The sequence below is a fragment of the Cladophialophora psammophila genome (assembly GCF_000585535.1).
Source record: "Cladophialophora psammophila CBS 110553 chromosome Unknown aczJe-supercont1.3, whole genome shotgun sequence".
Lineage (NCBI taxonomy): Eukaryota > Fungi > Ascomycota > Eurotiomycetes > Chaetothyriales > Herpotrichiellaceae > Cladophialophora > Cladophialophora psammophila.
The window spans coordinates 409,000-435,816 of NW_006912924.1; the positions used below are offsets into that span (position 1 = coordinate 409,000).

The 26,817-nt window shown below is 52.5% G+C and overlaps 10 protein-coding genes across 10 annotated transcripts; 4 read left to right on the forward strand and 6 right to left on the reverse strand.

Moving 5' to 3' along the window:
- Positions 1 to 2,356: 2,356 nt before the first annotated feature.
- A1O5_02327 (uncharacterized protein) lies at positions 2,357 to 2,815 on the reverse strand (the record flags this gene model as incomplete). The annotated part of the gene is made up of 1 exon (XM_007742943.1): positions 2,357 to 2,815. The coding sequence occupies one exon, from the start codon at positions 2,813 to 2,815 to the stop codon at positions 2,357 to 2,359; it is 459 nt and encodes a 152-aa protein (XP_007741133.1).
- Positions 2,816 to 3,249: 434 nt separating this feature from the next.
- A1O5_02328 (uncharacterized protein) lies at positions 3,250 to 4,209 on the reverse strand (the record flags this gene model as incomplete). Its single annotated transcript, XM_007742944.1, has 2 exons — positions 3,250 to 3,539; positions 3,603 to 4,209. The coding sequence occupies 2 exons, from the start codon at positions 4,207 to 4,209 to the stop codon at positions 3,250 to 3,252; spliced, it is 897 nt and encodes a 298-aa protein (XP_007741134.1).
- A 1,812-nt stretch (positions 4,210 to 6,021) lies between these two features.
- Positions 6,022 to 6,861, reverse strand: A1O5_02329 (uncharacterized protein; the record flags this gene model as incomplete). Its single annotated transcript, XM_007742945.1, has 1 exon — positions 6,022 to 6,861. The coding sequence occupies one exon, from the start codon at positions 6,859 to 6,861 to the stop codon at positions 6,022 to 6,024; it is 840 nt and encodes a 279-aa protein (XP_007741135.1).
- A 487-nt stretch (positions 6,862 to 7,348) lies between these two features.
- Positions 7,349 to 8,731, forward strand: A1O5_02330 (uncharacterized protein; the record flags this gene model as incomplete). The annotated part of the gene is made up of 1 exon (XM_007742946.1): positions 7,349 to 8,731. The coding sequence occupies one exon, from the start codon at positions 7,349 to 7,351 to the stop codon at positions 8,729 to 8,731; it is 1,383 nt and encodes a 460-aa protein (XP_007741136.1).
- Positions 8,732 to 9,489: 758 nt separating this feature from the next.
- A1O5_02331 (TTK protein kinase) lies at positions 9,490 to 12,039 on the reverse strand (the record flags this gene model as incomplete). Its single annotated transcript, XM_007742947.1, has 1 exon — positions 9,490 to 12,039. The coding sequence occupies one exon, from the start codon at positions 12,037 to 12,039 to the stop codon at positions 9,490 to 9,492; it is 2,550 nt and encodes an 849-aa protein (XP_007741137.1).
- A 450-nt stretch (positions 12,040 to 12,489) lies between these two features.
- On the reverse strand, positions 12,490 to 13,182 carry A1O5_02332 (uncharacterized protein; the record flags this gene model as incomplete). The annotated part of the gene is made up of 2 exons (XM_007742948.1): positions 12,490 to 13,025; positions 13,086 to 13,182. The coding sequence occupies 2 exons, from the start codon at positions 13,180 to 13,182 to the stop codon at positions 12,490 to 12,492; spliced, it is 633 nt and encodes a 210-aa protein (XP_007741138.1).
- Positions 13,183 to 14,463: 1,281 nt separating this feature from the next.
- On the forward strand, positions 14,464 to 15,066 carry A1O5_02333 (uncharacterized protein; the record flags this gene model as incomplete). The annotated part of the gene is made up of 1 exon (XM_007742949.1): positions 14,464 to 15,066. The coding sequence occupies one exon, from the start codon at positions 14,464 to 14,466 to the stop codon at positions 15,064 to 15,066; it is 603 nt and encodes a 200-aa protein (XP_007741139.1).
- Positions 15,067 to 15,155: 89 nt separating this feature from the next.
- On the reverse strand, positions 15,156 to 15,565 carry A1O5_02334 (uncharacterized protein; the record flags this gene model as incomplete). Its single annotated transcript, XM_007742950.1, has 2 exons — positions 15,156 to 15,360; positions 15,465 to 15,565. 2 exons carry the CDS (start codon positions 15,563 to 15,565, stop codon positions 15,156 to 15,158), a joined length of 306 nt encoding a protein of 101 aa, XP_007741140.1.
- A 2,260-nt stretch (positions 15,566 to 17,825) lies between these two features.
- A1O5_02335 (uncharacterized protein) lies at positions 17,826 to 21,292 on the forward strand (the record flags this gene model as incomplete). The annotated part of the gene is made up of 6 exons (XM_007742951.1): positions 17,826 to 18,009; positions 18,060 to 18,214; positions 18,267 to 18,360; positions 18,409 to 18,637; positions 18,688 to 21,167; positions 21,216 to 21,292. 6 exons carry the CDS (start codon positions 17,826 to 17,828, stop codon positions 21,290 to 21,292), a joined length of 3,219 nt encoding a protein of 1,072 aa, XP_007741141.1.
- Positions 21,293 to 24,252: 2,960 nt separating this feature from the next.
- Positions 24,253 to 26,062, forward strand: A1O5_02336 (MADS-box transcription factor, other eukaryote; the record flags this gene model as incomplete). The annotated part of the gene is made up of 3 exons (XM_007742952.1): positions 24,253 to 24,308; positions 24,367 to 24,523; positions 24,590 to 26,062. The coding sequence occupies 3 exons, from the start codon at positions 24,253 to 24,255 to the stop codon at positions 26,060 to 26,062; spliced, it is 1,686 nt and encodes a 561-aa protein (XP_007741142.1).
- Positions 26,063 to 26,817: the final 755 nt, after the last annotated feature.

Consider the following 26,817-nt stretch of genomic DNA (forward strand, 5'->3'; position numbering starts at 1 on the left):
GTACGATCTTCGACGGGAAGGGTTTTCTTCGTAGAAGGCGTGCGGGAATCTCGTGTCCTTCAAAATCGGCCGAGGAGATGGAGATGGGCTTCGACTCAGGATCCCCGGCGGGAGGAACAGCGGTGAAGGCGATCTAGGAGGACGAGGACGACGCGTCCGGATCACGCTTTCTTCCTCCTCGCGGATTTGTCGTCGGCCGTCGGGGCCACGGACGGTGGTTCTGGTATAGGTGGTTTGCTTTTCAGGCGAGAGATGACGGTGAGTCTGACAAATGCAATCGGTACTAGAAGAGACCTACACGTGAGAGAATTGGGTTGGGCATCTTGAGAACTGCTCAAACTGGCTCGGGACTGGATCTGGTCCTCTTGCCCGGTGGTATCTGGAATAATATCCTCGAATTGGCTGATGTTTGGACCAAATGGCTCGATACTCCGATTTTCGAATAGGCTAGGTACAGTATTTCTTGGTTGCCGGCAAGTCTGAGAATCATCCTGGATAGAAACGGAGACAATTTAAAGAAATCGCTGGACTCCCATCACTGGATTGCCCTGCAGTCACTGCAAATCGCAAATGTCGACACATCTAGTGAGAGATCGCGGTGACACTGTCTGAAAACCGGAGCAATGCGGCTGTAGATGACCATGGGCGAGAGCAAGCTGTGACAGCAGCGCCAAACGAAAGACAGAAGAGTGGGTAACAGCAACACGCAAACAAACCACAGAGAGGACAATGTAGGACGAAGCTGTGTTTCTTAATCATGGAATGGTCTCTGGCTCTTCGTGACTACTCAGGGACACTCGACAGAGGATGATGGGACTGTTTTTTTTTCTTCGAAACGCCTTGAAGTGGCTATCCACATAAAAGGTTGTTCTCATTTCTCGTCATTCCGTAAATCAAAATGCAAGGTGGCATTGGACTCTCTGCTTGACCCAAAGAGGCTGAAGCAGGAATCGATACACTTGATGGCTAGAGTAGCCAGATGCTTACGCAATGAGCCATGGTACCAAACTAACCAAGCGCCATTCATTGTCAACTGCGTTACTGGTCCTGGAGGAATGAGTGGCTTCCATTCCATTTCCACTCGTGACGTTTGCAGAGCGGGCGCCGAGGAACAATCTGGTCCAGAGAACGGTAGGAGACGAGGTGCTCTGTAAGGCTCGTCGTAGTAAGGATGCATACTTGACAGCGATTCAAAGGATGAGTGGGAAGAGACTGAGGTACTCGAACAAGGCCTGGTCTTCTGGATATTGTATAATGTGGAATTTGAATATGGATCAAGTTCTGCTAGCCTAGAAGGTGACGAGAGCGGCCCCGAGTGAGGCGACCTAGGAGGTTCATTCCAGCCTGGGTGGATTGTCGAGAGCGACTTCCAGGAAGTTCCAGAGCTGCGGGTAGAGATCGAGGAATGCGAGCTCTTTCTCCCTAAAGACGGAGGCGTCGTCAATGGTGTCTCGATTGCTTCTACTATTGTAGACGATGGGTAGCTGCATTCTGGCTGCATTGAAGATAGAGATCTAGGTTCTGTCCCTGATTGCGATTCCACAGGCGACGGATAAAAGCACCTCGGAAACCGAGGTCTGAAGGGCGCCAGGGGTTCCATCAAGCAGCCTGATGTCTCTCTGACGGAGACCAAATCCACAATTGTTGGTGTCATGATGAGGTAAATCGCAGGTTATGAGGATATACGCTAAGGAAGCTGAAAGACGACCCGGGATGCCAGATGAAGACAAGGCGCTGGTGGTCATGGGAAGGGACTTGGTGAGGAAGCTTTAGGGGGTAGGTTGTAGAAATAGTTGGACTCCGATTTGTAAATGCTTCATTTTCATTGAAGGCCCCTCGCTCATCACTGTTACACTCTTAGCTGACGCTCATTCGTTTCCTCTTCAAACGTAGTATCCAAATTTTGGTGGGCCCAAACGTTTGGGCACATTGTGAAGTCCCCACAAACCGTCCAAACTGTGATGATTACGTTGTGGGGAGACATCGTTGAGAAATTGGGTTTCAGCAATAGGTATCATTCCAAGGTCCCCATGCTCCCCATGCTCCCTCTGGAGATGCTGAGGTCACCATTGTGGGCAACCCTCTAGATAACCGCACAACCGCATCTGGAGTCATTGCAACATGTGGCTAACCTTTCGTTCATGCTTCGTCAGCACCTGAAGAACTTGAATTTTGCGTGATGCTGTTTGTGGTGCGGTACCGTTTGCACCTAGGCACTGCCTTCATCGTCATTCGTGCGACTCTGTAACAGGCGGCCGTGGCGTTGCAGAAATCATGTGAGGTGCCCTCTGCCTATCGAGCAAGGTGTCGCATGATACTTGGGAAATCCGTGCACTTCCATGGATGCATGATAGGATCAAAGCTGAGCCTGCCTCTTGAGCCGCTGTAGCTCCCTGCAAATACCCTCCAATTCATCCTCGGTGACCACACCGTCTTCAACTTTCTTCTCCAAACTCGGAATCAGCGCCTTCGCCTCATCCGAACATGTTGGCACCAGACTGCCCAGCTGAGACTTCTCAAATCTCTCCAGATTTTCACCATATGAGTTGATGATTCCTTCCACTTGTTGTGCCTCGGCCAGGTCCTTGAAGACTGCAAAGATTTCCAAGTAGTCGCGCGTTTTGGCGGTGACTTCGGTCTCCTCCAAACCACCTCCACGAGCCGCTCGGGTTGCAAGTGTCTTTTGCAAGATGATTCGCGCTTCGGAGAGGTTGAGTGTGACTTCGTTCTGGAATTCGCCTAGTTTGAGGACCGCTCCGGCTTCAAGGTCAGAGGTTGCGGTGGGAGCAACGCGCGAAGGGGCAGCGTGGGGCATTTTGTGCAGCGCGGCTGCCACTGTCTGCAAGAGTAAGAGAAGTTACGATGAAAAGCGAGAGACACTCAGTTTGTATTAGACTTAAAAGGTAAAATCAACATTGACTTTAGCGAGCGAGACAGCGCAGTAGCAGTAGCGCAGCCTCGTCGGAAAAATAATAATCCTGATCCACTCCTTGGTACGAGGCTGGGGATTAAAATAGGCCTCGTATCTTGATTTATGGAAGCACCGGGTATTATTCCGCGACATAGAACTAAGGAGGTGGATACTCGTACATAGATCGTCCGCTGAGACCCTTCACAAACGTGAATTCACCTACTGTTCCGACTGTCCAAAAGATGCCCGAACCCGAGCTGTGCAATTTCAATATTCCGAAGGCCCTTGACTTTTGTCCCTAACTTCCTGGTCACACAACAAAGATGTCATTCATCATTCTATAGAATCAACAGACCAACACCGGCTGCGACCAACAGACCCTTGGCGACCCCGAGGACGGTAGCGTCGCTTGAGTCCGATAGTTGACTGACCCCAGTTGGGGAAGACGAAGAGCCACTGGTGGTAGCGGTCGCAGCAGTAGTCGGAGTGCTGAAGACAAGGCCATCGGTAGGCGTCGCGTAGGTATAATCGGATGTAGTAGTGGCATAAGAGGAGCCACCAGAGCCGCTACTGCCGTATTCGCATTTTCCAAGAGTGCTGGAGCATGAGTATCCTGCGTCACAGTAGTCTGATAGAGTCCAAACGTTAGCCGGTGCCACCAAATCAAAGCCCTCAAAGAGGCACGACTTACATCCTCCGGCGCAGCAAGATTCACCGGCGTCCGGGTTATAGCATGAATCCGTGCCGCAAGGAATATTTCCGTTGCCATAGAGATCAGCGCAGCTGCTTGTTGTGGTGGTGCCATTGCCACTGCTGCCGGAACTTGAGCCATCGTCGGGGCAGGTATCATACAAAGGATCATTGGGATTGTAGCAATGGTATCCATCTGGGCAGTCGAGATAACCGGCACCAAAACATGACACACAAGTCGCTCCGGTTTGGTAACAGATGTCGTCGATGCCGCTGGTACTAGTTGAAGTAGGTTCCGATGCGGAAGCGGTAGCAGTTGTGTCAGAGCCGTCGGAGCTGTCGGTGGAGCAAGAATCCAGGCCATAAGTCGCATCTCCAGGCAAATAGCAGTAGAGGTCGCTTCCCGGGCAAAGTGTATAACCAGCTCCGAAGCATTCCTCACAAGTTCCTATGCAACGCTTTTGGAGATCTCGTCGCGACATGAGCTTGCTGGTAGATGTCGGCGTCCTGGTCCGACCTGAGCCGGGCAGACCTTTGAAGACAGCATCACTTTGGGCAGTGGCAAGGAGTATGAGCGAAGAGAAGAAAAGTGCTCGAGTAAGAAGCATACTGGCGGTTCAAGAGCAAGCAAAAAAGGAGTGACTTGAACGAGCGACTGGAATGTAACGAGCGACGAGAAAGCAAGAAAAGCTTTGGTTGAAAGGAAAATCACTGAATCAGAAATAATCGTCAAGTTAAAGGGAGCGTGGTGTCTGCTTGATCAAATATACCTGATGAGCCTAGACGCAGCCTCAATCTCTCCGTTAGAATAGCTAGAATACGGATACGTCCCGTTTTGCACGGATGTGACTACCCTAGTCCCTTGTTCATGCTTCTGAAGCCGCTGAAAGTTTGGACCGACGCTCTTGGAAAGGTTGCTTTGGCAAGAAACAGACCACTGCAAATCCGGAGTGAAAGGTGATTCGCTATCGGAAGAATGGTAGGTCTTTCTTTAGACAGAAGAGGTAATTCAGGACGAGGCAGTTCGTCTGGGTGGATTGTGGAAGGACAAATCCGAAAAACATTCAGCCCAGCAGGGTCCTGTACTTAGGGCAGATTCCGAGCATTGTACTCGGTGCTCCGGACAGGGCCAACGAAAGACAGAGTTAAGATTTGAAAAGACGATCATTGCCAGTCTCTTCTATAGGCACAGGAGCCGGTGTCACAATTAATCGCATCAAGCTGCATCAAGCAAGGGCGCGAACAGGAAATGAAGACTGTACTGGTCTGTCCAGGAGAATTGCAAAGGGGGAAGGTTTCTTGGCTCAAGGCTTGGCAGTTGGGGGCGGATTTTGTCGTTTGTCCAGGTGACTTCAGGTGACTCGAGGTGACTGCCGTTCATGATTCCTTCTTTCTGCCAAGTCGACTCAGGCCATATCCAATATCAATGCCCGCTGCCAGTGACAGAAAGAGGGGCGCGAAGGAGGAGGAGGAAGAAGCAAAATGCGGCCCAATACTCGGTAGCTCAATCACCACGCCGCGAGAAGTTGTGATAAAGGTACTTGTATTCTCACGGAATATGTAGGTGCATGCTGCTTTCACTACTGGCAATGCTTGCGGGTACCGTACACACCTGTTCCAATTTGCCGAATGTCGCCTATTCGGCACTGTGGGCCACATCTGCTTGTTGAAGTGGGTATCTTGGTATGTTCTTGTTCCAAACGAGTTGGTGTGGTAAGGCGTACTTCTGTGCTAGCTTCAGGGGCGCTCCAAGCTATTATATAATTGAAATTGAGGACGTGAAGAAAGATATAATAGGATGGTCTTAAAGCTCCCTGCTATCACTCGTACCTGGCAATTTGCATTGGACAGCAAGGCCCAAAGAGTCACCTTGCAGCGACCAATGGCGAACTCGACAAATGCTAAATAAAACGGCGTTGGGGCGAAGACAAAAGGCGCACTCTTTGCTCTCAGACCCAAGCCTCACAACCTTTGGCGCAAGGCTGACGGTGGCCAAAATCTAAGGTGACAAAAACTCTGTCCATGAAGCAGATTGAGCCCAGCAGCCGCGGCTCTCTCTGGTTTATGGGAAGTGAAAATTTCTCTCTCCAGCAGTTTTGCTTTCCTCCCCTGAACCTCTCCCTACCATAGGAGGTAAGGAACGGCGGGCGACTTCATCGCTAGGATCTTCTGACCCCAGGCTCAGTACAAACTGACAACGAGGGAGAATTCAATTTATATGGTACCAACAACGGATGGATTCGGTTATCGTTATTAGTAGCCGGTAGGGGGTCCTGTGATGGATGGACAAGGCGTTGAGGAGGAGTACTGCACTCCACCAATGCAGCCCGTAAGGAAACTGCTGCCGCAATTGTGTTTGGCAGCGTGGCTCGATATGATCAGTAGCGGTCAGTCCAGACTAGTCCAACATTCTCATCGCATCACTGGCTGATATTCAAACTCTTGAATTCCTTTGTTGTGTTCGTGATGGCGATTTCAACGGGTAATCTCTCCATGCTACTTGCACCGTAGAATCCATGGATGCCCTTGACGCGCCTGAGCACATAGTCTGCGTCCTTGGGCTCGGCTATGGGACCTCCGTGACAGAGGATGATGATTCCAGGGTTGATTTTTGTCGCAGCGTCTCTCATCTCCTGAATCAACCGGACACACTCATCCAAAGTTTTTCCAGTCTTTGCACCTATACTTCCAGAAGTGGTCAAGCCCATATGGCACACCAAGACGTCGGCGCCTGCCTTCGTCATTTGTTCAGCTTCGTCGACATTGAAGGCATATGGCGTGGTAAGGAGATCCAGCTTGTGTGCTTCGGCAATCATGGCGACTTCCTTGTCAAATCCCATGCCTGTTTCTTCAAGATTTGCTCGAAAGGTGCCGTCGATAAGACCGACCGTGGGGAAGTTCTGGACTCCGCAGAATCCCATGCTTTTCAACTCTCGCAGGAAGAAGGGTATGATCCGGAATGGATCCGAGGCACAGACACCAGCAAGGACTCCGGTTTTGTTGACGACAGGAAGGACTTCCCTCGCCATATCGACCACGACGGCATTGGCGTCTCCATAGGGCATGAGGCCAGCGAGGGAGCCCCTCCCAGCCATTCGAAAGCGACCCGAGTTGTAGATGATGATGAGATCGCCGCCGCCAGCCTCGATGAACTTGGCCGACAACCCTATGCCAGCTCCGGCTCCGACAATCGGCTTCCCATTCTTGATCTGGTTCCTGAGATGGGCGAGGACTTCGGCTCGCGAGGACGGGGGGGCCATCGTTGGGAATATGGTTGATCTATGTACGCAGAATCTATCGGACTTTGGGCTCATCATTGACGTGGAAATTGTCTCCTTGGTTCCGGCACAAGGGCGGATTCGCCTTTGTGCACGTACACGTCATCGTCACAGTCATGTCCAGTGTCAAACCATTGCTGACCATTCCCATTCATGCGGAGGTGGTGGAGAGGGTGCTGGTGGTGCGGGGGATTTAAGCGAATGATGGCACAGCTGGCGATGGTATCTAACGCCCACAAGGAGGGGCAGCAGGGTGACCCTATATTGGACTAGGATTGGATTGGAAGGGACTGGTCTGTACCACACGGCGCAGCTTCTGTGTCAAAAAGCAACTACCTCGAAGCTCTCGTGGAAGCTTCTTCGGTCCAAACCTTTTATCATGACCCTTGGTGGATAGCCGGTTCTCCTTTCGACCTCCCTTGTACCTACCAGAACCCGGCGCCTTGAGCTCCTTCCTCTATACCTCATCATGGTGAAACCCATCGTGCTCATCGTCGGCACACCAGACACTAAGCTCGATGAAATCCTCTACCTCAGGGAGCAGATCCTCGTCGAGGGGACGTGCAATACGAAGATCCTCGATGTAAGTCACAGCCTATCTGCCAAGGTGAGGATGCAGTTGGACAACCTCCCTTTGGGCGAAGTCATTTCTCCTCTTGAAGAACACAGCTCGGCCTTGAAAGAGCTTTCTCGCGGCGAGTACATTGACAAGGCCATCGAGCTATGCACACCCGTGGTTAAGGACCTGGTCTCCAAATCAGCTGTCCAAGGCATTGTCTCCGCAGGCGGCAGCAGTGGCTCATCACTTGCAACAGCCTTGATGCGCCATGCCTGCCCCGTCGGATTCCCTAAGCTGATGGTGTCGACCATGGCCAGCGGCGACATCAAGCACTACGTCGAGGAAACAGATATTACCATGATGTACAGCGTGGTTGACATTGCAGGAGTCAACTCGATCCTCAAACGCATCCTGTCCAATGCTGCTGCTGCCATCGCCGCCATGACTGTCTCTTACGCCAAATCCCTCGTTGATGCTTCTGCCGTTGCCGCCAAAGGCAAGCGGATCGCCATCACAATGTTTGGCAACACCACGCCATGCGTCGATGCGGTGCGCCGCATTCTGACCTCGGCACCCCACGACGCCTCCGACTACGAGATCTACGTCTTCCACGCCACCGGTTCCGGTGGGCGCGCCATGGAGCGGCTCATCGCGGAAGGACAGATCGACGCCGTGATCGATTTGACCACCACTGAAATCCCCGACGAACTCTTCGGCGGCGTCTTGACCGCAGGGCCGGACCGGCTCGAAGTCGCAGCAAAGAAGGGTGTCCCCATGATCGTCTCAGTCGGGGCCTGCGACATGGTGAACTTTGGCCCCAAGGACAGCGTGCCGGAGAAATACAAGGATCGGAAATTGTTCGTGCACAACCCGGCCGTCACCCTGATGAGGACGACTCCAGAAGAGAACAAGAAGATCGGCGAATTCATCGTCAACAAACTATCCACCTATGCCGCCAACCCGAGCTCAATCCGCGTGCTGATCCCGGAGAAAGGAGTCAGCATGCTGGACGCAGCCAGGAAGCCCTTCTACGACGAGGAAGCCGACAAGGCGCTCTTCGACACGATCCAGGAAGGGCTCGAGGGCACCAAGATCGAGGTGGAGAAGCACGACTTGCACATCAACGACGAAGCCTTTGCGGGCCACGTGGCCAGCGCGATCCTGGAGGTCATGGGCGTCACCCAGAGGAATTATCGGCTGGCCAACGCGAGACGGCGGAAATGGAGCTTCGACCACGGCGCGTCTGTCATGCTGGCGAGACGGAGCAGTCAGATCGAGATTCCGGACGCTTAGAGATGCGTGGATGAGACCTCTCCATCTTCATCATTCTTGGAAATGGAGGAGTAGACCGTTCAAATGCGGATCCCTGCGTTTCAAAGCAAGAACAAGAGTGTGAAGTAGAGCAAAAGGAGAAGATTGGCTCAAGAGTCCGCATCCCAGAGCAGTGCGGCGTGGCATCATTCAATCAGCGACGCTTCCGCATTCGCTCGACGTTACCAACCCTGATACCTGTATTGTTCTTCTGCTGTGTCGGGCTGGGTTGGCTTGGACTGTGTTGCCACTGTTGCGTCCGGTCGTGCAAAGTCTGCCAAATCATCAATGAAACGCTGTTTGCTAGCTGGCTTGTCTCTTTGTTTACTTGATTCGTACTTTATGAAATACCCCTACATCAATGCGAATGTCAATGCGAATGTCAATGTCAAGGATCGAGTACAAGGAATAAGTATGAAGAATTGCGTAGCAAGGATGGGGCACGCGTAAGACAATACAAAGATCTCTAAAGACAAGGGCAAAGAAAAGAGAAGAAGCACGTTAGAGAGCTTTCGAGCATCATAGACGAGTCTTCAGGTAGTGATTCAGGTAGTCCAAAATTTTGAAGGGCTACGGAGGTCGTCAAAAAAAGCATGTATCCAATTGGGGGGGGGGGGGTACTACCGTAGCCTCGTGCAGCGAAAACAAAGGCTGAATATCCAAGGCTCTTCCCTCTATCTCTTCTTGTATCCCTCTCCCGCATTGTTTCCTCCGCATTATTGTCTGATAGTACACGCTACCTACCACGCCGTCCCCTCCAGATTCGCCTGCCTCAGTTTCTCATAGAACGCCCCGGGCCAACCGACCATCTCCTGATCACTCGGCAGACAGCTGACGTCCTCACCCTCCTTACACACAATCTCGCCCTTCGATTTCATCGCCTCCTCTCTTCGTCGACAGTACCCCACAACGTTCCCGATAACCCTGCCCAGCATCTCTGGCGAAATCGCCACAGGGTTCAAAAAAGGGTCTGTTTCGGATAAAAGCTCTTTGATGGTGGGTCTCAGGGATTGTTCTCGTGTTAGGCAACGTTTCAAGGTCTTGATGAGTCCAAAGGGAACCACGGACCCACCGATCCCTGTTGGAGGAAAGGAAATCTCGACCTTCGGGTTGGGGATGGACATGATGCGTTCGAATTGCTTTTGGATATGTGCGAACGGGGGTTGTCCGTAGGTCATTTGATAGAGGATGCACCCTAGACTCCAAACATCGCTGGGCTTACCCAGTTTGAGGAGTTTCGGGCCTGGAGGGTGCTGCGACCCTGCAGCGGGTGTATGACAGACCAGCGATTCTGGGGACATGTAATTGGGCGTGCCGATTTGATTTTCTCGGTGGACATTGACCGTGTTTTCTTGGATGGCGTTGGCGATTCCAAAATCGATGAGTTTCAGTTGACCCTTGACAAGGAGGAAATTTGCTGGTTTGAGGTCCGAATGAACAATGTCGTGATCATGCACCGCCTGCACGCATTCTAGCATTTCTTTCCAATAGTGCCTGGTGAAGGTGATGTCTAGTTTTGCGTTATCTGTCTTGAGTTGCTCGTTCAGCATTTTGTTGAAGTCTGTTTCGCCCAGCTCCATCATGACGCTGAGCACGCCCTTTTCTTCATTGATCTCGTAGTCGTAAAGTCTAATAACGCGATCCACGTTTTCGAGCTTCTTCAATAAATCAATCTCACCCTTGTAGCCTACAATTGCTGCCATGTCGGCTTCCTCAAGATTGACCCTTTTGAGAGCGAAGATCTTGTAATTCTCCGCCATGATCCGGAAGACTCTTGACGAGCCGCCACGGCCGATACAATCTAGTCGCCGATATGTTTTTCCATTCAAGACGTAGTGGACAGATCTCTTGTTGCGAGAGCCCGCATTTGACGTCGCTGCATCTAAAATCGACATCTTTGGGGGTGGAGCTGGCGCTGGGCGGTGAGGCGTATTATTCGACCGCGGAGCAAGAGGCTGTCGAGACGGAGAAGCGTGCCCTGATGATACACACTCAACCGGCCTATGATCCAATTCAGCACCATCTTCGTGAATGTCCAAGATTGCGGCCGACGGTTTGCTCCTTCGAAAAGTTGGAGGCGGTTCGTTCTCCTGGTCTTCTGACGAAGAAAGGGCTGGCAGAGGTGGGATTTTGAAGAGAGGTCTTTTTTGAGCGCTCGATGACTTGGAAGAAGGTTGAGAACCTTGCACAGCAAGTGTAGGTTCCGCTTGTTGAGCCAATCCCGGTCTTGGCGGCGAAGGATTTCGTGAGAGGACTCCGTGGCTTTGTTTGGGGGATGTATTCAATGGGGAGGGTCCAGCCGGCTTGATCTGTTCGGGGCTGCCTCTCAGAGCAAGCAAGTCGTCTGGCAAATCTTGCAAATCGGGCTCTTTCGCCCGTCGACCCGTTTCCATCTCAGGGGTGCTGGGGCGTAGCTGATCTTGGTGTTCCATATGTCCATATTCGTCTTCGCTGGGACGACGCATCATGCCTCTCCTTACAGGTTTGTTAAGCAACGCTCCTCCGATTCGCCGGACTCGCATTGTACTCTGGGCACCATTTTCGTCGGCTTTCCGAGATCTGGTAATTGTCGACGGTGCCGCAGCATTCTGCTCTTCGAGACTGCCTCGCAATGCACCAGACTTTGGGCTGACCAACCTTTTCGACGTTTCAGGCGGCTGTTCGACTTGTTCCTCTTTTGCCGCTTCGTTAAATGGAGGAGATCTCGACAGCCGTCTGGCGTCGCTAACGCGGATGCGCCTAACTCGCGACGCTGGAGTCTCTGAATCTTGTGGTAAAGCATGAGCGCCCGCTGTCGACCTGTCATGGACTTTGTACATAAATGACCCGTCTCTGCCCAAGATACCTGGCTGCCCAGGGCGAGAACCTGAGGTGACTCGAATGACCCGCGGCGCAGGACTGCCGTCTCTTTGTTGAGGTGGGCTTGAAGACCTGAGCATTTCCAGAGGTGTTCCCCTGCTTCTTCTTCTTCTTCTTTTGGAGTAATTTGTGCTCGACGGCTTCTCATTGTGTGCTGCTGGTTCCACATTCTCTTTCTCAGGACCTAGCTGTTCACTGTCCTCTCCCAGTATAGCTTGTGCCTCGGCACTTAATTTAATGGGCGCAAGATCTTCATCATCGGAGCTGTCACCCGTTATGCTCTGATCGAACTGTTGCCTGGTGGCGGGCGCTGCAGACGGTACGGGTTGAGCTCGGGTTGTTGGGGGTCGCGTTGTGGTTCGGTGCGGTCGACGAGGATTGTTGAGGGTGGAAGCCAATGCCGCCGTGGTGGGCGAGATATAGGCAGCCATGAAGACCACTGTCGTTATGTATTGATATTGTCGGACGAGTGCATGATCGATGACACTACTGGTGCATTCACTTTATTTGGTCGTAAAGACGCGCCGCAGTTGTGGATTGAAGCTAGAAAGGAGCAGAAGGAGCACATTGGCGGCGGAAAAACTTCGGTCTTCTAACGGGTTGACCGGGCAACACTAAAACATGGTCCATTTACCAGAGCTTCGTTCATGATTAGTATTATGCTGTTCGAGGTACACCAACGGTGCCTCTTTACTAGTATAATGCTCTGCTTCTCGGCACCAATGCCATCCAAGAGCACCCATACCAGCGCCTTTGCCAAAATGCTCGAACTGACTTTTCGACCCAAATTTCCAACTGAGATTATCGGCCTGGGTCCGGCTATCCAGACAGATAATTTTCCAAACTCCCACTAGACTAAAGTCTCTTTCCATGTGAATACCTCAAAGCATGAAGCTGAAGCCGACAAAAATGCCAGCTGCGACGACACCGAGACCGTAGATCTGCCCAAGATCGACAACAAGTCTTGACGCAGCAGAGCTTCCAGAGCCACCGTTTCCTCCTGAAGCAGCTGTTGTGGTAGCAGCGGAACCACCTCCAAAGCCAGTATAGATAACCCCGTCCGAGGCAGTAGAAGCAGCAGAGCCCACAACCGTTGAGGTAGCTGGCATTGTGGTGATTGTACTTGTGTTCACTCTTGTCGGGTTGAGGGCACCACATAGATGATTCTGCACGCATGCAGCTGCGCAGCTGTTGTCGTTGCCGCAAGCCTGCTGACATTGGGTGTTGTATTCCGTGCAGATATAGTAGGGGAGGGTTTGAGAGTATTCCGAGGCGTTAGGAGCGAGCCCGTTGGAGCAGATGCAAGAGTAGGTGAGGGCAACAGGGTCACAAGTGTTTGCGTAGGTGGCCGCAGAATTGCCAGCCGTTTGCAGACAAATGAGTGGGCATTGAGCTATCTGTGAGTCGCACCATGACTCTATCGACTACCGTTAGCAACATAGCAATATATGGGTTGGTGACGGGGTAGACCACTCACGTCTCGTTGACAAAGGCACTGAGTTCGGGTCAATGGTCTGCGTAATGGCCAACCGGGCCAGGACTGCGAGCGCAGCGGTGAATAGAACGTGTTGCATGGTGATTAAGAGGGCTGATTTTTGCTTGTAGCAGCAGTAGATTACTATGTCAATGCAAAGGTTGCTCGTTATTAGTTGCCCGAAGGAGCCAAAGACTGGATGAAAATAACGAATGTCGAGGAAAGATGTTGCTCTTTTCGGGGAAGAACGAGAGGAAGAAGTTTGTTGCTTAGAGAAGGAGAAGAAGCAACAGCAGCAGACGGGGGCATAAAAAGGGCGGAGGAGGCAAGGGTGGGAGCGAGAGTGGTATGCCCTTGTATGCCGCTATCCAACCACCACCACGACCTGTTCGGTATGGCGTTGAAAGCCGCCGTTCTCGCGCTGGGGTCCAGGGAGCTAGCAGGATCTCTTCCCGCCACCACTGCTCAGAAGGGGTCCATCTTCTCCAGGGCTAAGAGATTCTAACCCATCATGCCCATCTCAACGCCTTCTCTTTTGCATGTGCCCCCAGCACGAAAGTTCCCGAGTGCATGACTGTGGCACAGATGAGTGCGGCGTGATGTGTGATTTGTGAAGGCGGTTCACTTGTCTCAGGCGTTGACAGAAGTCCGTGGTGTTCTGCGGAGCTGTCAAGCAGCTTGTCGAAGGTCAAATGTGCATGTTGCCCAATCGCAAACGGGGTCTTGAATTCCGGGGGCTCCACGACGCGCGATTCCAGCGCCATGGTGGTATGGTGGTCGTCACTGGTGACAGTGGTGAGAGCTGGTCACTTAGGTGCTTGTAACAAGTAGTGGTGAAGAGACGAGGTTGAGGAGCGCAGGGAGCGATGCACATCAGGAGCCCGCAGTCTACGAGGTACCTCATGCGCTTTACGAGGAACACCTTATTAATAACCTCCACCTGTCCTCACACACTCTCTCTCTTCCACTCTCCCACCCCCTTCACTCTTCCCTCTTCCCTCTCCTACCTAAACACGGCTAGCGGTCAACAACAAAAGATGGCGCTACAGCAATGGTGCCAGCACCTTGCTGAATCCAGTCACTTGCATTGGTGCCATCTCCATCTTTCTAGGTAGCCGCCGGTTTTTCGGCCTCTGTCAACCAATTTTTCTTTTCCTACTGAAACATCTGCCCAGCTGCGTCACCTTACCTTTCCCTTACTTGCATCTCGAATTCCTCTCTGGAGGCGGGGCTATCTGTCTTTCGGTTACACCCCGCTGCTTGACTATCCCATCCTTCACCTCAATGCTCCGTTGCTCGCAACTGGCTACGCTAAGATCCCCCCTTCAGCTGTTCCCTAAGATCGGTCCGCAAGTACGGAGTCCCGAGTACATACATATGCATGGAGAATCTCCGTTCCGTCCCTATCGCCGCATTGGACCCAGATCAACAGCGTCAAGGCTCCCTCGCTACACCCGTGTTTGACCACGCTGAGCCGTCTGGCGAGCGGCCTCGAAGCTCACCTACTCCTCCGCCGTACTGGCAACCTAGTAGAGGGCCGTCTTTTGATGAGCTGTCTTCCACCCGACCGCCCCCCATCGCTCTTGAGGATCATACCTTGTCCCGAGAGCCCAGCAGAGCGGCACTCTGGGCCAAGTCAATCACCATCGATGAATATGTCATTGTTCAAGGGAACCCGACAGGTGTAGGTGCCTATGTGGTATATAATATTAATGTCCAGACCCTCGATGGAGGGCCCATGACAATCCGAAAGCGATATTCCGAGTTCGATGAGCTTCGAGCCAAACTAGTCAAAGCCTTCCCCCAGTCAACCAAGTCGTCACTTCCACCTCTTCCCCCAAAGAGCGCCATTTACAAGTTCCGGCCCAAGTTTCTCGAGAAAAGGCGAGAAGGACTGGCGTATTTCCTCAACTGTGTTATGCTTAATCCGGAATACGCGGGTTCTCCCATTGTGAAGGATTTCATCTTTCCTCCACAGGCATGAGGACAGCCGACTGGGAGGCAGATTGAACCTCTGTTGGCTGGCTTCAACAGCGATGGAAAACCGCCCTTTCACCAGCGATAGCTCCTGAATCACGGCTTCTGAGCATCGTGACCCCAGTTCCTTAGACTGCGGAAAGCTTTGCTGTTAATGTCTTGCCTGGCCTTTTCCTTCTCCTGCGCAAGGTGGCGTTTGTTATAGGCCGCGACCTTCCTCATATGCGCAATGTTCTGCTCATCATACTTGGATGGGCCCTTGTCTGGATTCTTCCTCAAGATCTCGACGATCTTCCTTCCACTATCGGCCAGGTTAGCTCTGGTAAAAATTTATAGGCCTCGAAGGACCGGCGCTCGCGATTTGGCAAAACAAGACTTAACCTAAACCCAGAAGGCTCGACTCACCTTTCATGGCCAATGGTTTCTCCAGAGTCATCGTCCTTCGACCAGCCCGACCCGCGCGAAGCAGACCCCTCGAGCCATTCCTCCAACTCATCAGCAGTCATATTGACCGTGTCGTTGAAGTCCCTGTTTTTATTGAGCTTGGGCTTCAAGCACGATACATGGTATTGGCTACTTACTTGATCACATCTTCATTACTTTTGACGATCTTGGGATCGGCTATCTGGGAATAAGGTTACATAGCTAGGAAACGAGTTCGAGTTGGATTGGAATACAGTGACAGTATCTCCCAAGGTCAATTGCCCTGGCAGAATGTGGTTCGTAGGTCTATCCACACGATGGAAGAGGCCGTGATGGTGATGCCCGTCGTTTGTTCGGTGATATTGTTGGTTACGTCATGACTTGACTTTTTGGCTCAAAGCTCTCGAGTGGATGTTGGTGCACAAACGAGGTCAATGCGCTCCACAATTCAGAGTCACGAGCAGCGAGGCTACAAACTGAGCATGCTGTCGGAACGGAATGTCAGATACTCTGTGACGCTTTGGCGTAGTGAAAGGAGAAATTAATGGTGATGAGCCAGTCCCATGCAATTAGCCGGCAGCATGCGAAACTGGGCGACGTTCCAGGCATCTCGTACTCGGTACACTCTAGTTGAAGCAAGGAGACACAAATCCAGGGGGAATGCACGAACCCATGAGGACGTCGAGCAGTATAAAAAGGTGCCTCATGGCTCCTCTTGCTGGGATGAGATGCCTCTTAGGACGATCAGGACGATCGAGACTGGTTGAATCTCGGGCCAATCTGCGACACAGAGGACAATCCAGTCAATCTTAACAGTCGTCGAAGTCCCACAGTGGTGCCCGTTGCCGTCGCTATCCTGTCCTAGCACGAGCCTGTTACCCTAAAGACGGGCCCCTGCGCAAAGTCAAATGTGACGGCACCTAATGTGGCTTACAGGTCGGCACCTGGATCGCTTTTTGCAGGCTGATACCAGTAATCAGAGAGGAGATAGACGTCGATCTGTCGTCTACCTCGTCCATACCTACCTAGGTACGCCGACCTTGTCGCCGTGTTTGAATTTGCATGAGATAGCGAGCACTCGGTATTCTGGGTGTGGGCTTGGCTGCTTGCGTGGCATCGATCGAGTTCTTTGTGGCTTCCGTGGTGCTGATCTGATAGGTGGTAAAGGTGGTGTGCAGTTGGCGTAGTCTCTTGCCCGCTTGATTCGAGACTCACGAGGCAGGTGCGTCGCCTCCCATTCAAGCAAGCAACAAATGGGCACTGGCGGAATGGAGAAATAGCTTACCATCCTAACCCGAACAAGTGGGTTGGGTGTTGGACTACTCGGTAGAAGGTAGGTCAAGGCAGGTCTAGGGCATGCGGCGTTGATCAGTTGCACGCCGGAACTTGTCTCATTGGTGTTTGAGACAGACTTGGACAGGGCATCAAAGGCCAAGTTTGAGGTAAGCCCGAGCCCCCCACAGCCTAATAAGCCTAAAGATTCGGACTGCCATTGGGAGCCTCTAGGCAGCAATTGGCTCCATGGGCACCGTGGACACTGGACAGCGGTGCCCAGCAGTGGATGGCAGTGGGTGGTCCCTGGAATTTTGGGCGCCACCAACTAGCCCAAACCCAACTAAACCGGATTCTCGCTTCTAAACTGCTTTTTCAAGTCACGGCTCGACACGTCGCGCTCCCCCAGCAGTGAGGCTTCGAGCCATTCCTCCTATCCTCAACGTTATCACATTTCTTCACCTTTTTGTTTCGCTTCTCGCTTTCGCCCACAAAGAAAAAAAAAAAAGCTGTCAGTCATCCCAGGGGACAGCGGGATACTGCGGCCTGTTACAGGCTCGAGCCATTCTTCCTTCACCTTTTGACCCTGTGCCCAATCTTTTCAATTTACTGTTTCCCACCCAAACACCACCTTTTCAGCCCGCCAGGTCGCTGGACAACGCAGCAGCAGCAGCAACAACAACAACAACAACAACTCATCGTCTCCTATTTCTTCCCGCTTCTTCACATTCGCTCGCCCTGTTGGATTCCAAATTCTTGAACCACCCGAGTGCCTCGACTTTGCCGCTCACCGATTCGCCCAATGCCGAGAGCCCCCTGAAATTACGCATCTTCAGTCCTGCATATGCAACTTGCCTGACTGCGAGGCATAACCACTCGTCTTGTCACCTTGTCGTCACCTTTTGTTCATCTTCCCACCTGCAACCTCTTGTCCTTAGTCACTTGCATTTTGCGCATTTGTCACTTGTCCAAACACCATTTCCGCCGCCTGGGTCATTAGTTGTTGGTTGTCGAGCAGATGAAAAGGAACCACGAACCTACACTCTCTACCATCTTTGACACTCTGGTACCATGCCATTCTTCTCAAGGGTCTTTAAGAGCAAGGATGGCCAGGTCAAAAAGGCCGCGGCGCCTGTCGCAAATGGAGACACGCACAAGAAGCCTCAATGGTCAGATGCATGGGCGCGCACGAGGGTCGATCCCGACGAGGTGTCTGAGCTGCTGCATCTGTGTACCGCCGAGCTGAAGTCGAGAGGTCTGTTGCCACGGTCCCCTATGAACCTGCTAATGCTTATTCTACAATAGCGCTCGACATCCCCTTCTTACTACTACCATTTCGTCCCTCGTCGGACCCTTCTGCCGCGAGGACTTTCGTACGCAATTTCTTTCTGCCGCCTCACGATCGCGAGCCTCTACGGGGCTCCTTTTTGGAAACCGAGCTTCGTATGACGGAGGTCATGGTATGCCGGCAAGGATCATATCAGTATTAATACTCTACTAACGACTACATAGGTCTTGATAAGTGTTATGAAATGGTGCTGGGCCCGCTTACCTGGGGGCGTAGTAACTTGGGAGGTCTATGAAGCATTCAGAGTCGGAGAAAAAGGTTAGACAATATGCCAATCCGTCGTGTCACACAGACTGACGAATCCAGACTCCGGCTTTGCGCGCGATGCGTTCAGTACATTCATTCCAATTGGCGTGGAGTCGCCAGCCCGTCTTCAAATCATTCAAGACTTTTTCGACCTTCTTGCCTCACTTGCAGCACATGGCAAGGCTAATGGACTGGGTGGCTACAAGGTTTCAAGATATGCCGGGTGGTGGGCGTTCGAACATTACGATTCCGGAAAGGGTTTCGAGTCGGGATATCAATCATGGTCAACGTGTGTAGATTCTCTCGAATACGGCTACACCTTGTCGCTGACTTCCACAGTGCTGCCGACGCAACGGCCCACCTCTTTTTCGCATATCTGCGATCCATGTCCCCTGGCGCCGGCAAAGCAAGCGGAATTCTGACCCTTCCAAGGTCACTTCAACAACTTCTAGACTCGACCATTTACCCTCCCAAGCATGGCCTGTTGTCGAACGATACAACAAAGGTTGTCATGATCGTCGACGTAGTGTCGCCAACTCCGTACGCTTTGTTGCGGCGCGCCAAGAACTTTGAATATCGAGACGATGACCGAGGACTCCAACAGTTCGCCAGTTATGATGACCCCGTGCAGGCCCTTACTGACGAATGTCGCCGCGTCCTCAAAGCTATCTCTTCTGCGAACCAGTCCCAGGTCTCGAATGCAAAAACATCCACGAGCTTAACGGATCCTTCATGGTCACGATTCGAAGACATCGGGTTTGGCAGCTCTCTTGAGGATGAAGAAGATGACGATGACGGGCTGCTAGGCCGCCGTGTCGTCTCGACACGACCTCTGCACGCCTCAGCTCGGGGAGGAGGTTATCAGGATCTGGCTCGACCGACTACTCCCTCATGGGCTGATTTCCTGTCATCCGGATTTGCCGACGAGCACGGCAACAAAGCCCCTGCGCCTATTCTGCTTCCACCCGACAAAATTCTCCCTCCGATCAATACGACTGCGCCCAGAGGGCAGAGTTCGCAGTCGCACCGGAGAAACCTTGACACCCAGCTGAACCTTGATCCGGGTGAGTTGGCAAGCATCACCAAGGTCAATGTGGATGATTCTTTCTGGTGGGTCTGGATCAGTAGTCTTGCTTCAGAAGAGCCAACCTCGAGAAAAGCCGTGTTCGGTCGGTGCGCACTGATTGAAACCGTTTTCCAAGACGACAAATGGATGGTGATGGAGGAGCAGGTCAAAGGTGCCGCACCGGAGCCAGCTGCCGGAGCATATATTGCGGAGAAGAAAAAGACATTCCTAGGATTCACAACCAAACGTGGCCGGATAACTCGAAGAGGGTCAGGTTCAAAGAAGAGCCCTCTGTCGCCGGAAACACAGTTCACAACAAACAATAGAGCCACATTAGCGCCAGATCAACAGGCCAAGATCCAGAAAGCCGCGGCCGAGCTAACTAGAAGAAAAGAGGCCGAGCAGAAGGAGGAGCAAGCTGCTCTAGCGACTCGTCGTGGTCGTATACAAGAACCCATTGCAGCGTCCAAGACAAACAGCATCTTTACATTGGGGCCCTTGATCAAAGATGAGGCTTCGCCAGCACTACAATGGGCCAGTCAGTACGACAAAAAGGCCATCCGGGCTAAGTACCTGGGCGATTCACTTGCTGGAAAGGGCTCACGTGAGCTATTGAACTTGCCTCAAAACGGCCTGGGAATTAGCAGGTCAACTTCGACGCTTTCAGTGGTCAGTAAGAATAAGGACCTTCCACCGGCACCGGCTGGTACAGCGACACGTCCGCCTGTTATTGCAAGATCTCAATCTACAGAACCTACAATAGCACCACCAGTCGTCGTGGAGCCTGCTCCAATTCCCGCCGAACCGACCGATCCAGTCCAAACCGAAGCGACGACAGAGGCAGCAGAAGTGCCCCTGCCTCCAGCAACGCCGGAAGTTGTGGAGACCCAGCCTGCGAAACATCAGCCGACCAAATTGAGGAAATCCCTCGACCAGCAACGTCGCTCTCCCGAGCAGAAAAAGCTGAGGGGGAAGACTCCGACAGGGCCCCCTCCCGTGCAGAAGACCAGTGGCATTCGACGTCTGTTCGGGACCAAGAGATCCAAGTCACGGGACTCAAGAGTTCCAGAACCACCCGAGTCGCCGTCGAACGTGGAGGAGGACCCTGCCGTTGCTGCAGCTAGACGTGCTCTGGAGGGCAAACCTGCCCTTCCCGCTGAAGGTCCAACCTCGCCTCCTCTGAGTCCTGGACACTTCCATCGCCTTGCTACCGTCAAGGCTTCCCAACCTTCAGCTCCGAGTGTGGAAGAAGCGCCAGAAACGCTGCAAATGACAGCAGCGCCAATACAAAGAGAAGCGACGCCGGAGCCGCCCGCGGAACAAGGTGGATACGAAGAAGTTGTTGTTCCACCCCGAACACGTCGCGATGAAGAATATGATCAGCTCTCTCGGGTAGACACAAACGAGCGTGAACATGCTGATCGCGAATTCTCGACGTTTGATCAAGGACCCTTGGTTGATCAGCCGGCTTTCGTTCCTCTGGACACCCCGCCGAGAGAAGACTTTTTGACGCCAATCGAGGAGCCTCCGCACGCGCCTGTCAGCCTTCACTCTGGCCGGTCATTCCAGCAAACAGAGAGCTCGGTAGAAGAGGATGATGGACCAGCCCTCGCACAACAAGTCCCTCCTAGTGACCGATGGGCTCAGATTCGACGAAACGCAGCCGAGCGAGCGGCAAGACAGTCCGAGGAGCAGACGTCACGCAGTCGTACCGAAACACGAACTGACGACGGGGAAACGAGTGGAGAAGAGAGTAAGTCCTGGAGCGCAGTCATTGGGTTTGATACTGATCAAACGATAGCGATCGAATCACGGGTTGCACGAATCAAAGCGCGAGTGGCTGAATTGACCGGAAACATGGACGGCAATCGACGATAGACCCGACCAAGATGTGGAATTGACTAGCAACAAGCATACAGCACATACATCCCCGGCAGGCACATAGTGCAGTCACGCCCGACGACAGTTTTCCTTTTGCTCTCGTTTGCGATTGAATTTTGCACAGAAAAGACAGCAAGGCGTTGTGTCTGTTGGAATTGGGGTTACAGCTTATGTGTGTCTGAGATACCACCTCCGCGTTTCTCTGCGCCGATGATTATCTTCCTTTCCTTTTCTTTCTCATTTGTGTGAGCGTTATGGCAATATGATCCGCTGGGCTGCGGGACAGCACATTTATAATACAGCCTTCACATTTTTTTTCTTTTGTTCTCCCCCCGTCAACTGAGTTGGTTGTGGGTACATGAGGTGGGAAATTTAATACCCCTTCTGAAATTGGTTTGTGTTCAAGGACATAGACATGTGGTGAAAGACTTTCTTGGGTGCTCTTCACTGAGCGACACGGAGAGAGAAGGCAGTCGAGAGCACAAGGAGAATGAAAGGGTCGGCTTGCGGGCAACAGAGATGGATGTCGAGGTCGAAGCAATAGACGACATGGCACCCTTGATCATCGAGTACATGGATGCAAAAAGATACTATTTCGACTCGCCAACCCGAGGTGGTGAGATACGTGCATCGGAGGGCGGCGTGGACAATGACCGACTGAATTCAAACCGCTCGGGATTCCCAAACCATGTTGTCTCTTTCTATCCTGGCAATTATCGGCATGTTATCAAAAACACGGGCGTCGTATAGGTCCGCTTGATTTCTGACTATTTCTGACTATTGTGAAGGATTCGAGGCGAAGCTTTCTCGAGTACTGGGCCTTGCAATCCACGGAAGCTTGGGCCGCCGACATGTTGGGGCCCCGGGGCCGAAGACATATTCGGAACATAAGCGAGGCTATCATCACATTGCACCAAGCTCCGGTATTCAAGGTCTGCCTCAAACAAGTCAGCTCGGTCAAGCCGACCCCGTGGTGATCGGGCGGGAAGAAGGTCCAACCTGCAGGACGGCAATAGCCATCCGGTTCACGAACGCATACACAACGTGGAAGTATTCCATTCGTTTTTGATTTGGCCCATTGCTTCTTATAGATCGTTTGTTCGTCGCTACCTTAATCCCACTCTACAAAGGAGGACGTGGGGCGAATATAGGAACTTATAATTCGAGAGTTCTGGGCCTGGCATGAGCTTCGAAACCTCCAGGAGTTGACTGTGAACTGGGAATGACTTGAGGCGTGTGAGAAGATCGCGAGGCTCTGTCTACCTCGCAAGCTATGTAGGTAGGTAGATTATGCTCCAACGTTCAATACTCGTTGTCGCGTCTGGGCGTTGGGCATACCTAGACGAGCTAATGCCATATTTCTAAAATGCCAAATGTGGAGAGCAGATAGTGTGCACGGTGTGTAGGTGGCTCTCCGAACAAAGCAAGGATTTGCCATCCGTCTCGCCGTAAATCTGCATCTGCAGGACGCAGAAGATACACGCAGTAGTGCTCGCGTGGTCTTCTAAAAATAGGAAACTGTGTATTTCAAGCGAGCCAATCGCCGTCAGACTCGCGGCAGGACGAGGAAGAGCCGCATGGAAAAAGGACCCCGAAAGACTTGAAACACTAGAGTGGTTGTGGTGGTTGTGGTGGTTGCGGTGGTTGCGGTGGTGGATGGCTGGGCTTACCACATTTGCTGCTTGCAAGAGGCGAAGGCACTGACCTTGCCATTGTGCAGGCGCTTATAGCTGATTTCCACCCATCGCCCTCTCTCCCAATCACGCGAGGAGCTTGTCACCAGGAGCCAGAGCAGTTGAGATGAAGATCCGCCGAGGGTGCGAGCAATGAAGCGGAGTGTGGATGTCGGGACTGCGCCATGTCGCCGTTGAGAAGGAACAGAGATTGCAGGTTAAAGAAAGAGCGAGACCTAGTTGACCTACTGGGTACATAGTTCTCTACCTAGTAAGTGCGAGACCACGCCCAATGAATTCTACAAGGCTCGTTTTGGGCCTTCTTGGGCCTTTTATCGCCCACAGAACGCAGAATGAATTCTCGGGCTGCCGGGCATCGTCCCCTGGCTAGGAGCGGACTCTAGGCCGCCCAAATCCAGACGCAAGCGGAGTGACGAGGCATCAAGGCAGCGAGCCTCGCCGCTTGAGTTTCGGGGATTTCTGGTTAGGCCTCACCAGCCACTAGCCACTAAACTCGCCCATTCCCGGGTACACCTAACCGGCAAGCGTGGTGGCCCAGATTCATAACCCAGGAAGGCAGGTTGCTAACTTCGCTGAGGGCACCTCCAGCCAGGAAACTTGCCGCCGAGAGCCGCCAGTGGTGGGTGTCCTCTGCCCCCCCATCCCACCCACCCCCAAAATCCTCGAGGCAGGCTTCGGCAACCTGCAACGGGCATTCGGCTACAGCTGCAGCCCACATCTGCACCTTGCGCACTTCCTCTCCCAACTTCTCCCTCGCCCGATTTTTCGACCCTTCTTCTTTCCATTCTATCTTTAGCATCCCAATATCCACATTGCACGTTCACGCTTCATTACACGCTTAACAGACGCCATTGAGCCAATCCACGATGCAATCGGTGTGAGCCTCAATTAGCAAGCCACAGCACACCAGTTCTCGAGTTACAATAACTTTTGCCGTGACGTGCTCGGCCGCCTCTGCGCCCTTTGTTCTCTCTTCTGTGTTCATTGTCGCGACCGGGACCAAACAGTGACTCCAAACCCCGTCCTCATCAACTCAACGGCATCCATCCGCGGCCTCGTGAGTTGCATTCCGGCCGACCAGGAACAAAGACACCTCGAGTGTTCCTTTGTCCAATATACATTTCCCTCCTCCTTGGCTAGTTTCTCTTCTCCACAAAGAGGCCTTGCTGCGGCCTGTTGTTGAAACAACACGCCCTCGTCCGGACCAGGGAGGTGCAACTGGGTCTTTGGTATATGCAAGACACGAGAAACACATAAACAGCCATGGGTCGGAGGAAAATCGAGATCAGAGCCATCAAGGATGATCGTAATCGTTCAGTGTGAGTCGTGGTGACGGCCATAGTTGCTGATAACTCGGTCCGCTGATTCTCCGCGCAGGACATTTCTCAAGCGCAAAGGCGGCCTCTTCAAAAAAGCCTACGAGCTCTCTGTCCTATGTTCCGTCGACGTCGCGGTTATTATCTTTGGTCACAACAAGAAGCTATATGAGTTCTCCTCGGGCGACATTAATGAAACACTGCGGAGATATCAATATGTGGGTCGAGAGTCCTGAACGGGATCTCTTGGGAGGATGACTATTTTGCTGACAAGGTGATCTTAGTATGGAGCACCCCACGAACACAAAGGCCCTACCGATTTCAAAAACAAGGGCGGGGAGGATGACGACGAGGAGGAGGAAGATGAAGATCAGCCTGCGCACGCCCGGGAAGAGTCGCTGCCGCCTCAACACCTTCCTCCACAACTACAACACCACAACTCCTTCGCTCACATCCAACAGCCCATGGCTTCCGTCTCACCTCCAATGCCCAATGGCATGTTTCAGCCTCGACACGGCACCCCCCAACCACCTCATATGATATCGAGACCGCCCTCGCAGAATATGATCCGCCGGACGAGTTCGAACTTGGTGCCTATGCAACATCCTCATCCTACTCCTCCTCCACCGCAGAATGGGTTTGCCTATGTACCCAATCCGCCCATCTATAACCCCCAAGCGACTCCCCCAGTCCCTCCTCAACCTTCGCCCCAACCCCAATATCAGACGTTTCCCCCGCCTCAGCAACAACAGCCACAACCTCCACCACCGCTTCCACAGTCCCATCAGCAGATGCAACAAGCGCATCAGCAATACCTGCAGGAACAGAGACGACATTCACAGCCGCCTCCGGTTTCACAACCTACTCTGCAACCTCCTCCCCAAGCCGAAGCCCGGGTCTCGCCTCAACCTGAATCGCTAAATCTCCGACCACCGGAGCAAGCCACACCACCCCAACCGAAGCATCTGTCGTCCAAGTCGAGAAGTATATTCACCCCGATAGATGAGGGAGGCTCGGTCTTGGCACAGCATTTCTTCGGTGCTCCAGATCCTAAACCCCAAGTCAAGAAAGAGGAAGAATCGCCCGATCTCAAACCCCCGCCTCGAAGTACTACAGCTTCAGCTATCCCTCGACCCAGTTCGCAAACGGGCCGGCCGCAAACGACAGTTCCCGAATTTGCTCCGCCTGCCAGAACGAATACGTCGGGATCAAAATCCGGTGCTCGACCAAAGTTGAACCTTCAAATCCCCTCCGAAGCAGAAGACAACGATTCGGCCACCGGAGGGTCGCCATCACAGTCAGCTAACCCCTCAGCAAATCCGGCCCGAGGCGGTGATCATATCGTCTTACCTCCCCCATCGCCGAGCGCTTCTGCGGTTATGTCAGCTGGAACAAGTGGACCACCAAATCCTTTTGCTCGCCCGCCACCGCCTACTTCGAATGCAAATCGAGATGCGTACAATGATAATCGTAATACGATTGAAACACCAATATCAGCCTTGCCCAGTCGGTATATGAATAATGATCTTCTACCGAGTCCGAGCAATTTCTTTTCGGAATGGGACCGAATGTCTGCTGTCTTACCGAGCCCCCTTGTCTTTCCAACACCTGCAGATGGCAGAGGGTTAGGATTCGGAAGTAGAGACGCGGCCCGAGAAGCTGCGAGCGAGCAAGCGAATGGAGAAAAGAGGAAGGGGAGCGTTGATCTACCGGAAAAAGAGGGAGATGTTAAAAAAGTGAAGACCGGTGCGAGTTGATGCAGGGCCAACATGCGAATGATAGGAATTCGACGAGGGTGGAAATGCTTCCGTCCCGATGGATCGAATTTCGTTTTGGTGGATTTGCTTAATCCCCCCAAAAACCAAAACCTAAACTACCCAAAAAAAAAAACCTTCACGACTCGTTACGGCCCCGAATTTCGTCTCTGTTCAGTTTGATTCCTGAAGATGTCAAAGTTGGTTTGATTGAGATCTTTGATAGCGATGTCAGATTGCATGGTTGGTCTGTATTGGCATAGCGGGTGGGAATCATGGAGTCTTCAGAGGAGTGCGCTCACACTACGTGAACCTGGGTCGGGCCTGGCAGGTGAAAGTTGATCTATGATTCGGACTCGAGATTTTCACGGACATGGCTACTAAGGACTACCTTGGGCGCAACGCGACTTTGTATGGATTGAAGAGTCATTTGAAACCCGGGGAGAAGAGAAAGTGCGCCTTTCAGATTTCAAATGAGCTGGAGGATGTGGAATGGACTGTCGGTATTTCGAGAAGGCTTTCCTTTTGTAAAGCCAGTCTGGCTGGTTGAGATAGCCGGGCGATGGGAGATGGGAAAGGAAAAGAAGGACCTTGCCCATGGGTGATGGAATACTCCTGGCGGACGAGAGTGGAAAATGAAACCAAGTAACCTTTTTTTGGGCATGTTTCTTCTTGTATTTGTCGCCGTGGTTGTTTGGTGGTGTTGCCAGTTTCGACAGGGACTTGTCGACGGCGGCATCCGAGTCCGGAACCGGGAC